Source organism: Pseudophryne corroboree, chromosome 2 (genome assembly GCF_028390025.1).
Source record: "Pseudophryne corroboree isolate aPseCor3 chromosome 2, aPseCor3.hap2, whole genome shotgun sequence".
In the NCBI taxonomy this organism is placed as follows: Eukaryota; Metazoa; Chordata; class Amphibia; order Anura; family Myobatrachidae; genus Pseudophryne; species Pseudophryne corroboree.
Window position 1 is genome coordinate 904,443,198 of NC_086445.1, and position 14,648 is coordinate 904,457,845.

At 45.3% G+C, this 14,648-nt stretch overlaps 1 protein-coding gene across 4 annotated transcripts in view; it reads left to right on the forward strand.

Moving 5' to 3' along the window:
* CUX1 (cut like homeobox 1) overlaps window positions 1–14,648 on the forward strand; it is a 622,185-nt gene that overhangs the window by 374,363 nt on the left and 233,174 nt on the right. For all 4 annotated transcript variants that reach the window (XM_063956056.1, XM_063956058.1, XM_063956059.1 and 1 more), the window contains exons 9-11: window positions 3–51; window positions 2,014–2,118; window positions 12,088–12,279. In XM_063956056.1, the coding sequence (XP_063812126.1) occupies window positions 3–51; window positions 2,014–2,118; window positions 12,088–12,279 (346 nt within the window). The remainder of the gene's footprint in view (window positions 1–2; window positions 52–2,013; window positions 2,119–12,087; window positions 12,280–14,648) is intronic.

Sequence of the window (14,648 nt, forward strand, 5' to 3'; positions counted from 1 at the left end):
AGGGCAGATGAGATTGAGATGATTACGACTGACCTTGAAAGAGCCAATCAGGTAAATTTCCAGTCTTTCGACAGCATGTGATTGATTGCCACCTTGGTTGAGAATCCTTATTTTACCCGGAATGCCTGCTAGATTACTGTACATGCACCAGAAACGCTTGGTTACAGCTGCCTTCTCTGCCTTTTATGTGTGCTGGCTTCTTTTGAATAACTTCCCAAAAAAAAAAAAATCAACTTCAGTGAGCTTAGAAAAAGGAATTCTATCCATTCTGTAATAATGACAAAGAGGAAGCAAGCAGTACTGAAATTTCATTATACGATGATCACAGCGTTAAATGCCCTCTAATGCACACCATAATAACATGCTGAGAAATTGGTCCTGGACTATATACTAGACTGGAGTTACTTGCCTCTGCTTTGGCACGCTCACGCTTGCTTTTGTCCAAGAAGGATTTGTAGTTCTAAGATCTTTTGGCAGGCTAGCCCTGCACATGACGTTTTGATTAAGTACATATTTTTGGAGTGAAAGATCATGCTGAAAAGAGCTAACGGTTGGGCATTGGTTGAATGAATTACTGCGCATCACAGCCGTGATGTAGTCGGGAAAAAACGAAAAGTTGGTGAGCATGTACTTGCCGAAATGGGTGCTTTGCATGCTTTAACCTTTTTTGGAACCGCGTCAACATAAAGAACTACTTGTGTCTAGCAGGGTGGCGTAAGGTGGAGGGGCTTCCTTAGGCAATAAACTGATCAGTCTCGATGGCTATAGTTGCTGAGTGCACATTTTATAATGCAATCTTTTTATAAGGCCTTCTTCCTTATTCCATAGCGCCTCCTAATTTCTAATACCTGCTGAATACAAGAATTGAGGCTACGCTATTGCACAGGGCACCTGTTACTTATACACTTATACACACCGCTTATTTTATGGGCTGCATTAATATTCATTAATATACAGCCACCAGGAATCTGTGTTATTACTGAAGATTAAAATACAGCATGCGTAGGATGTAAGCCTTGTGCTTGCTTACCGATAGTACCAAGAAAAAATATAGAAGTACACAAGTTTATATTTGATAATGTCTATAAGACTTGATAGGAATTTGTTATCTGGTTAGTGGTAGAACAGAGTGTTTTGCAGCTAAGGCAAACATAGCCTATCACCGTAGGCCTCCATGCATACCCGACGAGCTCGCTAGCGACGGGCCCCGGCGAGGTGCCAACATCCGCTAGTGCATATACACTTGTCGATGTCGGCAGAGATGGATCGGCGGCGGTGGGAGGAACGGGGTCATGCTGCGTTTGGCAGCATGGTATCGCTAGCGACATCCCCAGATTGAGCTGCATGTACAGCCGACCAGGGATGTCGCTAGCGACCCGCAGGAGCGCACATTGCTAACGACCTAGTGGGTACACACTGGACGGTAAAACTAATTTGTCTTGACGATTGGTCGTTATCGACAAATTCGTCTGAAATGTCATCTACAGTGTGGCTGCTTTACCCACTGACACTGGTAAATTTAACACTTCTATTGCCATAATCGCAATCTGATTAGTCAAATACAGCCCGACCAGATTAAAAGGCTGGCACTGTGTCTCTCCCTACGAGTCGTTCGCACAAGTAATTCTGAAATGAAATCATTCTCGGCGTGAGTATAGAAATAAATTAAATAAAAAAGATTCCATTTCTCCTCATATTTATTCAGCCTGATAAATTCAGTGGGCTGCAGCATTAACAGCAGCAGGGGATTCCTTGCTTCTAGCGTTAAATTACTGTCATAATCGCTCAATTATTTCTTCCTTGTACTGTTTAAAATAAAAATCCATCACTTTCCACGTTTTTTTCTTCTTTTCCCTCCTCACCCCCCTCCAACATTTATTAGCTTGAGTGTTTAGGAAAATCAATTATAGTCAGCCGGGCATGAATTGATGAATGTTCTCAGATTAATTGTCAGTTGTTAAATTGAATGTATTTCTCTCTTCACCTTTTTTTTTTTCTCTCTTCTCCCTTCAGAGAGCAGAGGTGGCGCAGAGAGAGGCAGAGGCCTTAAAGGAGCAGCTCTCATCAGTTAACAAATCACTCCAGCATGCCTCGCAGACGCAGAAGCCGCCTGACGCGGTGAGCAACGCACTGACCGATGCGGCGTACACCCCTCTGATCTCCAGCACAGTTCGATCAATGACTGTACCTGACCAATGGTCAACTAAATTGAGTGCTAGTAATTGTTAAAGCCATTATTCAGTTCTGTAGAATTATTTATTTTCATTTTTTGTGTTCCTACACCACATTACGCAGGTTTTAACAGACAATATGTAATCGTTTACATCAGTCTCTTTATCAGTGGAGCCTACAATCTAAACACACACACAGCAGATTTGTCAGGAGCCAATTAACTTGCCAGCGTGTTTTTGGTCTGTGGGAGCAAACTAGAGAGCTTGAAGGAAACCCACGCAAAGGAAGACCTACAAACTCCACACAGATCGGAATCTGGTTGGATTCAAACTCGTGATCCCAGCATTGCTAACCATTGTGCTACTGTTCTGAATAAGTAGTGTGCGAGATTGCTGACCTGATTTCAGGAACCGCAGAATACTGATTTGCATTCTAGTTTGTATTTGGACCTTTCTGTGTATGTCATTGTGAGTTAACCTCTGTTTTGGTTCATTCCCCTGAGGACTACCTCCACTGTATCAAGGTGACCTTTAATTAAAAAAAAAAAAAAGTTAACAAGTCACTAAAGTACAAACTAGATAGCTTCAGGAGTGTAACTCAGAGGAACGTGTTACATCTACTGTATATGCTTGTCTGATGCTAGAGCTGTTTGCATTGGCTCTATTGTTGTGTGTGAGTACCCTTCCTAGTAGATCAGGCATTCCCAACCTCCATGATATCCATGCTTGAGCACAGGTGATTTAATTAGTACCTCAGTTATTTTGATTTCTCTATCGTCCTAAGTGGATGCTGGGGTTCCTGAAAGGACCATGGGGAATAGCGGCTCCGCAGGAGACAGGGCACAAAAAAGTAAAGCTTTACTAGGTCAGGTGGTGTGCACTGGCTCCTCCCCCTATGACCCTCCTCCAGACTCCAGTTAGATTTTGTGCCCGAACGAGAAGGGTGCAATCTAGGTGGCTCTCCTAAAGAGCTGCTTAGAGAAAGTTTAGTTTAGGTTTTTTTCTTTACAGTGAGTCCTGCTGGCAACAGGATCACTGCAACGTGGGACTTAGGGGGAAAGTAGTAAACTCACCTGCATGCAGAGTGGATTTGCTGCTTGGCTACTGGACACCATTAGCTCCAGAGGGATCGAACACAGGCCCAGCCGTGGAGTCCGGTCCCGGAGCCGCGCCGCCGACCCCCTTGCAGATGCTGAAGCGTGAAGAGGTCCGGAAACCGGCGGCTGAAGACTCCTCAGTCTTCATAAGGTAGCGCACAGCACTGCAGCTGTGCGCCATTTTCCTCTCAGCACACTTCACTGGGCAGTCACTGAGGGTGCAGAGCGCTGGGGGGGGGCGCTCTGAGAGGCAAATATAAACCTTATACAAGGCTAAAAATACCTCACATATAGCCCATAGGGGCTATATGGAGATATTTAACCCCTGCCTGACTGGAAAAATAGCGGGAGAAGAACCCGCCGAAAAAGGGGCGGGGCCTATCTCCTCAGCACACGGCGCCATTTTCTGTCACAGCTCCGCTGGTCAGAACGGCTCCCAGGTCTCTCCCCTGCACTGCACTACAGAAACAGGGTAAAACAGAGAGGGGGGGCACATTAATGGCTATATATATATATATATTAAAGCAGCTATAAGGGAGCACTTAATATAAGGATATCCCTTGTATATATAGCGCTTTGTGGTGTGTGCTGGCAGACTCTCCCTCTGTCTCCCCAAAAGGGCTAGTGGGTCCTGTCTTCATTAGAGCATTCCCTGTGAGTTTGCGGTGTGTGTCGGTACGTGGTGTCGACATGTATGAGGACGATATTGGTGTGGAGGCGGAGCAATTGCCAAATATGCAGATGTCACCCCCCAGGGGGTCGACACCAGAATGGATGCCTTTATTTGTGGAATTACGTGATGGTTTATCTTCCCTTAAACAGTCAGTTGAGGACATGAGGCGGCCGGACAATCAATTAATGCCTGTCCAGGCGCCTCAAACACCGTCAGGGGCTGTAAAACGCCCTTTGCCTCAGTCGGTCGACACAGACCCAGACACGGGCACTGATTCCAGTGACGACGGTAGAAATTCAAACGTATTTTCCAGTAGGGCCACACGTTATATGATTTTGGCAATGAAGGAGACGTTACATTTAGCTGATACTACAGATACCGTAAAACAGGGTATTATGTATGGTGTGAAAAAACTACAAACAGTTTTTCCTGAATCAGAAGAATTAAATGACGTGTGTGATGAAGCGTGGGTTGCTCCTGATAAAAAGTTGATAATTTCAAAAAAGTTATTGGCATTATACCCTTTCCCGCCAGAGGTTAGGGCGCGCTGGGAAACACCCCCTAAGGTGGACAAGGCGCTCACACGCTTATCCAAACAAGTGGCGTTACCCTCTCCTGAGACGGCCGCACTTAAGGATCCATCAGATAGAAAGATGGAAGTTATTCAAAAGAATATATACACACATGCAGGTGTTATACTACGACCAGCTATAGCAACTGCCTGGATGTGCAGTGCTGGAGTAGTTTGGTCAGAATCCCTGATTGAAAATATTGATACCCTAGATAGGGACAATGTTTTACTGTCGTTAGAACAAATAAAGGATGCATTTATCTATATGCGTGATGCACAGAGGGATATTTGCACACTGGCATCTCGGGTGAGTGCTATGTCCATTTCAGCCAGAAGAGCCTTATGGACACGACAGTGGACAGGCGATGCGGATTCAAAACGTCACATGGAGGTTTTGCCGTATAAAGGGGAGGAGTTATTTGGAGTTGGTCTATCAGACTTGGTGGCCACGGCTACTGCCGGGAAATCCACTTTTTTACCTCAAGTCACTCCCCAACAGAGAAAGGCACCGACCTTTCAACCGCAGCCTTTTCGCTCCTACAAAAATAAGAGAGCAAAGGGCTTGTCGTACCTGCCACGAGGCAGAGGAAGAGGGAAGAGACACCAACAGGCAGATCCTTCCCAGGAACAGAAGCCCTCCCCGGCTCCTGCAAAAACCTCAGCATGACGCTGGGGCCTCTCAAGCGGACTCGGGGACAGTGGGGGGCCGTCTCAAAAATTACAGCGCGCAGTGGGCTCACTCGCAGGTAGACCCCTGGATCCTGCAGATAATATCTCAGGGGTACAGGTTGGAATTAGAGACGGATCCTCCTCATCGTTTCCTGAAGTCTGCCTTACCAACCGTCTCTTCCGAAAGGGAGAGGGTGTTGGAAGCCATTCACAAGCTGTACGCTCAGCAGGTGATAGTCAAAGTACCCCTATTACAACAAGGAAAGGGGTATTATTCCACTCTATTTGTGGTACCGAAGCCGGATGGCTCGGTAAGGCCTATTCTAAATCTGAAGTCCTTGAACCTCTACATAAAAAAGTTCAAGTTCAAGATGGAGTCACTCAGAGCAGTGATAGCGAACCTGGAAGAAGGGGACTTTATGGTATCCTGGGACATCAAGGATGCGTATCTACACGTTCCGATTTACCCCGCACACCAGGGGTACCTCAGGTTCATTGTTCAAAACTGTCACTATCAGTTTCAGACGCTGCCGTTCGGATTGTCCACGGCGCCTCGGGTCTTTACCAAGGTAATGGCCGAGATGATGATTCTTCTTCGAAGAAAAGGCGTATTAGTTATCCCATACTTGGACGATCTCCTAATAAGGGCAAGGTCCAGAGAACAGCTGGAGACAGCTTTAGCACTATCTCAAGAGGTGCTAAGACAACACGGGTGGATTCTGAATATTCCAAAATCCCATTTAATCCCGACAACTCGTCTGCTGTTCCTAGGAATGATTCTGGACACGGTTCAGAAAAAGGTTTTCCTTCCAGAGGAAAAAGCCAAGGAGTTATCCGATCTGGTCAGGAACCTCCTAAAACCAGGAAAAGTGTCAGTACATCAATGCACAAGAGTCCTGGGAAAAATGGTGGCTTCTTACGAAGCAATTCCATTCGGCAGATTCCATGCAAGAATATTCCAAAGGGATCTGTTGGACAAATGGTCAGGGTCGCATCTGCAGATGCACCTGCGAATAACCCTGTCACCAAAGACAAGGGTGTCACTTCTGTGGTGGTTGCAGAAGGCTCACCTATTAGAAGGCCGCAGATTCGGCATTCAGGATTGGATCCTGGTGACCACGGACGCCAGCCTGAGAGGCTGGGGAGCAGTCACACAAGGAAGAAACTTCCAGGGAGTATGGACGAGTCTGGAAAAGTCTCTTCACATAAACATTCTGGAACTAAGAGCAATCTACAATGCTCTAAGCCAGGCGGAACTTCTCCTGCAAGGAAAGCCGGTGTTGATTCAGTCGGACAACATCACGGCGGTCGCCCATGTAAACAGGCAGGGCGGCACAAGAAGCAGGAGTGCAATGGCAGAAGCTGCCAAGATTCTTCGCTGGGCGGAGAATCACGTGATAGCACTGTCAGCAGTGTTCATCCCGGGCGTGGACAACTGGGAAGCAGACTTCCTCAGCAGACACGATCTTCATCCGGGAGAGTGGGGTCTACATCCAGAAGTCTTCAACATGTTAATAGACCGTTGGGAAAGACCAATTGTAGACATGATGGCGTCTCGCCTCAACAAGAAACTGGACAAATATTGCGCCAGGTCAAGAGATCCACAGGCAATAGCTGTGGACGCACTGGTAACTCCTTGGGTGTACCAGTCAGTGTATGTGTTTCCTCCTCTGCCGCTCATACCAAAGGTATTGAAGATCATACGGCAAAGAAGAGTAAGAACAATACTAGTGGTTCCGGATTGGCCGAGAAGGACTTGGTATCCGGAACTTCAAGAGATGCTCACGGACGAACCGTGGCCTCTACCTCTGAGAAGGGACCTGCTACAGCAGGGTCCCTGTCTTTTTCAAGACTTACCGCGGCTGCGTTTGACGGCATGGCGGTTGAACGCCAGATCCTAAAAGGGAAAGGCATTCCAGAAGAAGTCATTCCTACCTTGATTAAGGCACGGAAGGAAGTCACCGTGAAACATTATCACCGCATTTGGCGAAAATATGTAGCGTGGTGCGAGGATCGGAGGGTTCCGACGGAGGAATTCCAACTGGGTCGTTTCCTACATTTCCTGCAATCAGGATTATCTATGGGTCTCAAATTGGGATCCATTAAGGTTCAAATTTCGGCCCTGTCAATATTCTTCCAAAAAGAATTGGCCTCTGTCCCTGAGGTCCAGACTTTTGTCAAGGGAGTACTGCATATACAGCCTCCTGTGGTGCCTCCGGTGGCACCGTGGGATCTAAATGTAGTTTTAGATTTCCTCAAATCCCATTGGTTTGAACCATTGAAAAAGGTGGATTTGAAATATCTCACATTGAAAGTGACTATGTTACTAGCCCTGGCCTCTGCCAGGAGAGTATCTGAATTGGCGGCTTTATCTTATAAAAGTCCTTATCTAATCTTCCATTCGGATAGGGCAGAACTGCGGACTCGTCCGCATTTTCTCCCTAAAGTGGTATCAGCATTTCATCTGAACCAACCTATTGTGGTGCCTGCGGCCACTAGCGACTTGGAGGACTCCAAGTTGTTGGACGTTGTCAGAGCCTTAAAAATATACATTGCAAGGACGGCTGGAGTCAGAAAATCTGACTCGCTGTTTATATTGTATGCACCCAACAAGTTGGGCGCACCTGCTTCTAAGCAGTCGATTGCTCGTTGGATTTGTAACACAATTCAACTTGCACATTCTGTGGCAGGCCTGCCACAGCCTAAAACTGTAAAAGCCCACTCCACAAGGAAGGTGGGCTCATCTTGGGCGGCTGCCCGAGGGGTCTCGGCATTACAACTCTGCCGAGCAGCTACGTGGTCGGGGGAGAACACGTTTGTAAAATTTTACAAATTTGATACCCTGGCAAAGGAGGACCTGGAGTTCTCTCATTCGGTGCTGCAGAGTCATCCGCACTCTCCCGCCCGTTTGGGAGCTTTGGTATAATCCCCATGGTCCTTTCAGGAACCCCAGCATCCACTTAGGACGATAGAGAAAATAAGAATTTACTTACCGATAATTCTATTTCTCGGAGTCCGTAGTGGATGCTGGGCGCCCATCCCAAGTGCGGATTATCTGCAATACTTGTACATAGTTATTGTTAACTAATTCGGGTTATTGTTAAGGAGCCATCTTTAAGAGGCCCTTTCTGTTGTCATACTGTTAACTGGGTTTAGATCACAAGTTGTACGGTGTGATTGGTGTGGCTGGTATGAGTCTTACCCGGGATTCAAAATGCCTCCCTTATTGTGTATGCTCGTCCGGGCACAGTACCTAACTGGAGTCTGGAGGAGGGTCATAGGGGGAGGAGCCAGTGCACACCACCTGACCTAGTAAAGCTTTACTTTTTTGTGCCCTGTCTCCTGCGGAGCCGCTATTCCCCATGGTCCTTTCAGGAACCCCAGCATCCACTACGGACTCCGAGAAATAGAATTATCGGTAAGTAAATTCTTATTTTAACCATCTATGCTGAAGCCTGTATATCACTAAAACCTGCACTGTTAGTGTGCCTTGAGAACCACGGCTGGGAATGCCTGTGGTAGACTGATGACTTCCCCGTTGACCTTGATGAGCGTTACATACATGTGCTTACATATGAGTTTTCCTTTAGATACACTGTATCCTTCCTTCATACAAAATATTTTTATGAATGGGGAACAGATAATTTAAACATGACTTCTTAAAGGCGAACTGCATCACTGTGGATTTTTTGGCATTAAGTTAATATGTGCAAATATAAAGGTTATCCATACTTAAGCTAGCCATATATCAGGACGATATTGTTCCAACCAGCCAGTTGGCTGGTTGGAACGATAATCTGGCAGTGTGTGGGAGCAGACGATCATCAGCCGTTTGCTCCCACACGCTGAAGAACGTTCAGAAACGGTCTGTCCAACTAATCGTTCGTCCGTCCCAACTAAACCCCCCCCCCCCCCCCCCCCCACTGAACGATAAGCAGGCGGACACTGGCCAGCAGTGTCCGCCTACTTCTTTCACCATCACTGCATGTTGACCTGTCAGCTCATAGTCCCCGGGAGCCGGGAGGAGGTTATGGGGCAGCTGCAGCAGTATATTACTGCTGCTGAGCTGCCCCTGTATTGTAATCCCTGTAGTTGCGGCAACAGCTGGCGGAGAACCAAGGGCAGCGGTGACAGTACTTCACTGTTGCCAGGCTGCCCATGTCACACCAAGACCCCTGTCAGCAGAGGAGGTCAGCAGGAGCCGGGACCCCTGTAACCCGGCAGCGGAGCGGGAGGAGGGAGGAATTTCAGGGGCAGCAGCGATGGCTGGCGGGGAACCAGGGGCAGCAGGTTCAGTACTTCTCTGCTGCCCCTGTCACACCGGGACCCCTGTCACCCGGCAGCAGAGCGGGAGGTGGGAGGAATATCAAGGGCAGCTCTGGCATCGGTGGCTGGAGGAGAACCATTAGCAGCGGCGGCAGTACTTCACTGCTGACATGCTGCCCCTCTCCCACGGGACCCCCAGCAGTGGCAGTGGTGGAGCGGGAGCAGGACCAAGGGCAGCTGCGGCAGTACATCACTGCTGCCAGGCTGCCCCTGTTACCTCAGCAGCAGTGGTACTGCGGCACACACCATTCTTACACAGCAAATTAAAATGCTTTATGTACTCCGCGTGTACATGTAGCTTGTCTGTATGTTGTGTGTGCAGTCACTGTATGTACACAGCACTGCACACGCATTATCATACAGTGCTGAGGTATATCTGTGTAAATAATTAGAATCATGTGTGCACCAGTCCGGTGTTTGGTACAATGCTTGGCAACCTGTGGGCAGTAAGCTCCCCTCCAGTACTATTGCATCCCTCACCACGATCTACCATGGCACCCACAAGCCCAGCCATTTCCCGCCTAACACACACACATACACACATTGTTAGGTGGTCAGCTGTTGTCCCTCACACACTTAAGATATGCAAGGGTGTGAGAGAGTGAGATGTGGGAGAGTGAGAGAAGTGGGGGGGGGGGGGAGAGATAACGAGAGACGTGGGGATGTGGGAAAGAGAGAGACATGAGGTTAGGTGGTCAGCTATTGCCCCTAACACACTTAATATGTGGGCAGTAAGCCCCCACTCCAGTGCTCCTGTATCCTGGCACCCCAAATCCACAGAGCCATCCCCTCCTGGCACCCGCAAGCCATGCTGAAACCCCCTGTGCCATGTGTAAGGCAGGTGCATAGGGGTATATGTACAAGTGATGGAACAGGTGCATAGGGGTATGCAGCACACCAATGTTCACAAAGACACTGTCCGCCTACTTCGGTGACATCACAAGTTAGAGAGAAGTTGGCAGGTTGGTTGGTCTGATGAAAAGTTGGTTAGATGTGTGGAGCACTGATGAAAAGTTGGTTAGATGTGTGGAGCACTGATGAAAAGTTGGTTAGATTTGTGGAGCACTGATGAAAAGTTGGTTAGATGTGTGGAGCACTGATGAAAAGTTGGTTAGATGTGTGGAGCACTGATGAAAAGTTGGTTAGATGTGTGGAGCACTGATGAAAAGTTGGTTAGATGTGTGGAGCACTGTTTTAGTTGGACATACAAGTTGGACGGTTGGAAGTTTGGAGAGTTGGAGAAAAGTTGGTCACTCTACAGGGCCGTCCGGGAATTTTAAAAATTTTAGGGATTCACCGCAGACACCCGGAAGGTCAGGTCACCCTCCTACATATCACCCACTTCACACGCAGCCGATCCGATTAAAAAGATGGCAGCGGTATAGCTGCGTATGCAGAGGGGCATCCACTATTCCCTGTACAGCGATCGCAATCTAATTGGGATCACAGCGCTGGGAGGGACTTGACTTTGCTGGGCAGCCTTGCCCTGTGCTGGGCGCCCCCAGCGTGTGATTACAACCATTAGCAAATTCTGCTATTAGGGTCCATAGTATTTATTATGCCCTTCCTGCTCCCTGATCCTTCCTTCTAAGTATATACAGTAGTATGTATTATGCCCTTCCTGCTTCTGATCCTTTCTTCTAAGTATATACAGTAGTATGTATTATGCCCTTCCTGCTTCTGATCCCTCCAATGCAGGTTGATGACCACACACATAGCACACTCTGATGTCCATTATCTTCTGAAAAGATGTTGGTTGTTCAGAGCAATCGTTTTTCTGGCAATACACTGTATAACACCTGACAAATTTGTCTGACGTGATTACACATTTGTGACCTAGCAGCAGACATCCATTATTTAAAAAGAAAAAAAATAATTAACATATAAATTTGCCAATAATTATTATTTTACATATAATAATGATACAAGATGGCTTCTCAAAAAGTTGTATGATATAATTGGCGACTTAAAGAACAGTTTGTGCAGTCGTTAAAAGCTGAAGTGATTTCTCCTTTTACTCTCTCAATATAAATTAATCACTTATCTGAGAGTTGAATATGATTTACAGCTAGGCAGATTAGTTATTGGATCCATGACTGATGATGTTCCAGTTCATTACCATATTGCAGGCACCTGGCTTTGTGTTACTTTTTATTAATAACACACTTACTGCTATGTACAAAAAAAATATATATATAATAATTTTTGGAAATACTATGCAGGCAATGCAGTTAGTATGGTTTCATCCTCATGTTGAAATCCTTTATGTCATGAAATAATTCACTTATAAGATTGTGTCCTAATCGAGCAACACTTGAATTGCTCCGTCGGGCATCATCTAGTGGCCGCCAGCCAAAACATTTAAGTTCCCCCCATAGAGGTGAGGAGCAATGTTAGCATTGTATTATATAGAATTTGTTTATTAAATAAGCTGGAAGTGTTTTTTTTTAAAGCAAATGTATTTGATGTCTGCATGTCGCCTTATTTATACTGTAGCATTGTGAACCTAGAGCTTATTTTGCACCATAAATGTAATTAAATATAATGTGTGACCCTTCCTGTATCTGTGTCTTCATACAGGAGCAGACGGCAGAAGGGATGATGACACACTCCAGCATGGAAGTTGAACTTACTGCAAAGGAGCGAGAAATTGCCCAGCTAGTGGAGGACGTACAGAGATTACAGGCCAGTCTTACCAAGCTCCGTGAAAACTCAGCCACTCAGATCTCTCAGCTTGAGCAGCAGCTAAACACCAAGAGCAGCACTCTTAAAGTAGGTGCCCTTGTATTGTAGTAAGTCATTTTCCTCACCAGCAGTGTAACGTTGAAGCTCCGGGCCCTAATTTTGGGTCTGAACTGCACGCTCTTGTATCTCTCTTCCTGGTCTTTTGGAATTCAGTCACACTTGAACCCTGCATTGCATAGGTCCTGTGGCCAATTGTATCTTTTTATATGGTGTGTACCTATCGCAGACTACTGTATAACTTCAAGGTGGTGTGATACAAAAAGTTTTACTTTGTTGTTTTATTTTTTTTTATTAATTTCAGTCACATAGATACTTATTAGTTAAAATGGTTATGAATAGTTTAGACATAATTGTAACTAGTATGTATTGTGTTATATGCTCTTTAATCAGTAACGGTTCATTTCTAGGATAGGTACATTATACAGTGCATTAAATGGGCTTTTCAGATTCATATGACTTAACATTTATTGGTTTCTCCATGCTTTCCTTCTAAACATTGCTTGGTCTTACTACTGTAGCTGACCTATGACATTTTCAGTCATGTTTTTATATCAAGGAGAGGAGTTTTTTTGTTTTTTTATTATCCTTGGAAACAAAATAAATCTGCTCCCTGCATAAAGTTGTATCCACGGAAGGGTGACAGCGCAGTGGTACTATATCCCAAATTCCTTGTTGATATAAAAGCATTAGTACAAGTTGCAGGAGGACACTTGCAAGCAAATAAATGATTCACCTGGATCATCTATCTAATAACTCTGATACATGATCACATAAGTGGTTTGTAACAAATATACAGATGTGTCCTCTTGCTGCAGTCACACTAAACAGCCCTTGAAGTGGCTCCATGCCGTTGCTGGACTAAATAGAGCTGAGCGTCTGTTTTAGCCCTTTTCCCACAAAAAATGCTTCTTAGACACAAAGTAATGTAATAGGACGCACGAGCAGCTTCTGTTGATTAAAATGATATGCAGCATGCCTATATTATGTGTGGAATTGCAGCTTTACCTGCATCTGAATACAACGTTAGTGTTTTCCTTGGCATTTTGTATGCATATACAGCTGCAGTCACACACAGAATATAGGCTTGCCGCATATCATTTTAATCAACAGAAGCTGCTTGTGCGTCCTATTACATTGATTTGCATCTAAGATGCATTTTCACTAAAAAAAAAGATGATCATTGCTATCGAGTCACACGACACTCGGGTTATGTGTAACGCGACTTGTAGCGCACGGAGCAAAGATATGAGGACACATCTGTAAGAGAAGTTTAAGGTTACAAATCATATACTGTAGGTCCTATGGGTCAGTATTTACAGCAATCTGGATGATGTGGAATAACGAATATTAATCACCATAGTAGAAACTTGATGCTTTTATCAACCTTTCTCCTGCCAGTGCAACATGTAGAAAATTGTCTTTTAACTCTAGAGCCCTGCAAAAGACATTGTTGCAGGGTATTGTGCATTTTTAAATGCATCCCAGATAATTCTAGGCGTCATGAAATTGTGCTCAATGAGACGTCTCTAATAGAGGCTGTTTTCTGGATGCACGCACAAATGCAAAACCTCCTGATCAGAGCCTTTTATTCTGTACGACATGCATCGCTGGCCCCAGATTTGCATACGTCCACATCCTCTGATAGATGATGTCACCACAAATTTGTCTTGTGTTCTGAACATGAAAATAAATTGCTGCCACAACATTATAACATGACTGCCGGAACACAAGTGCCAGGGCAGCATTATATCAGTATAATGAGGATGATTTCAAAACTACAGCAAAAGCAGGTTCTCCATTAGGGTTTAAGTGTAATACGTACATACATGAATGAACACCCCTGTTCCTTGCTGACATAGAGAATGATTAATAAATTGAATATATGTCTTATCACTGTAGACCAGGGTAGGAATCCTGAGACTATTTTGCTAGTGTAGTACTACTAGTAGTCCCAGCATGCCCTGTTAACATGCTGCTACAGTAACTGAGCCTTAGACTAAAAATATCTTCATAAAAGTAAGACCTAGTTTTCAGTGTATTTTAAGTAAGTATTTACACGCATAACTAAATATGCTCCATTATTAAATGTTAGTTGAGAACTATAACCTTGGATGTTAGAGGTGGATTCTGATTCAGAGCAAAGCGCAAACAAACAAGTTACTTTTTACTGTATCTTTCAAAACCATATTGCACTGCAGGTCGGGCAGATGTAACGTGTTTAGAGAAATGTATATTTGAGTGGGGTTAAACTGAATTCTAAATTGTAGAATAATAGTAAAGCTGTCCAGCATTTGTGGGCTTCATGCAAAAGCAGACAGTATTTACCCTACACGCAAAACCCTTACATTGCAACATGGTTTGTCCAGGTGCAAAGCTATTTGCTTAAAGTTATTTTG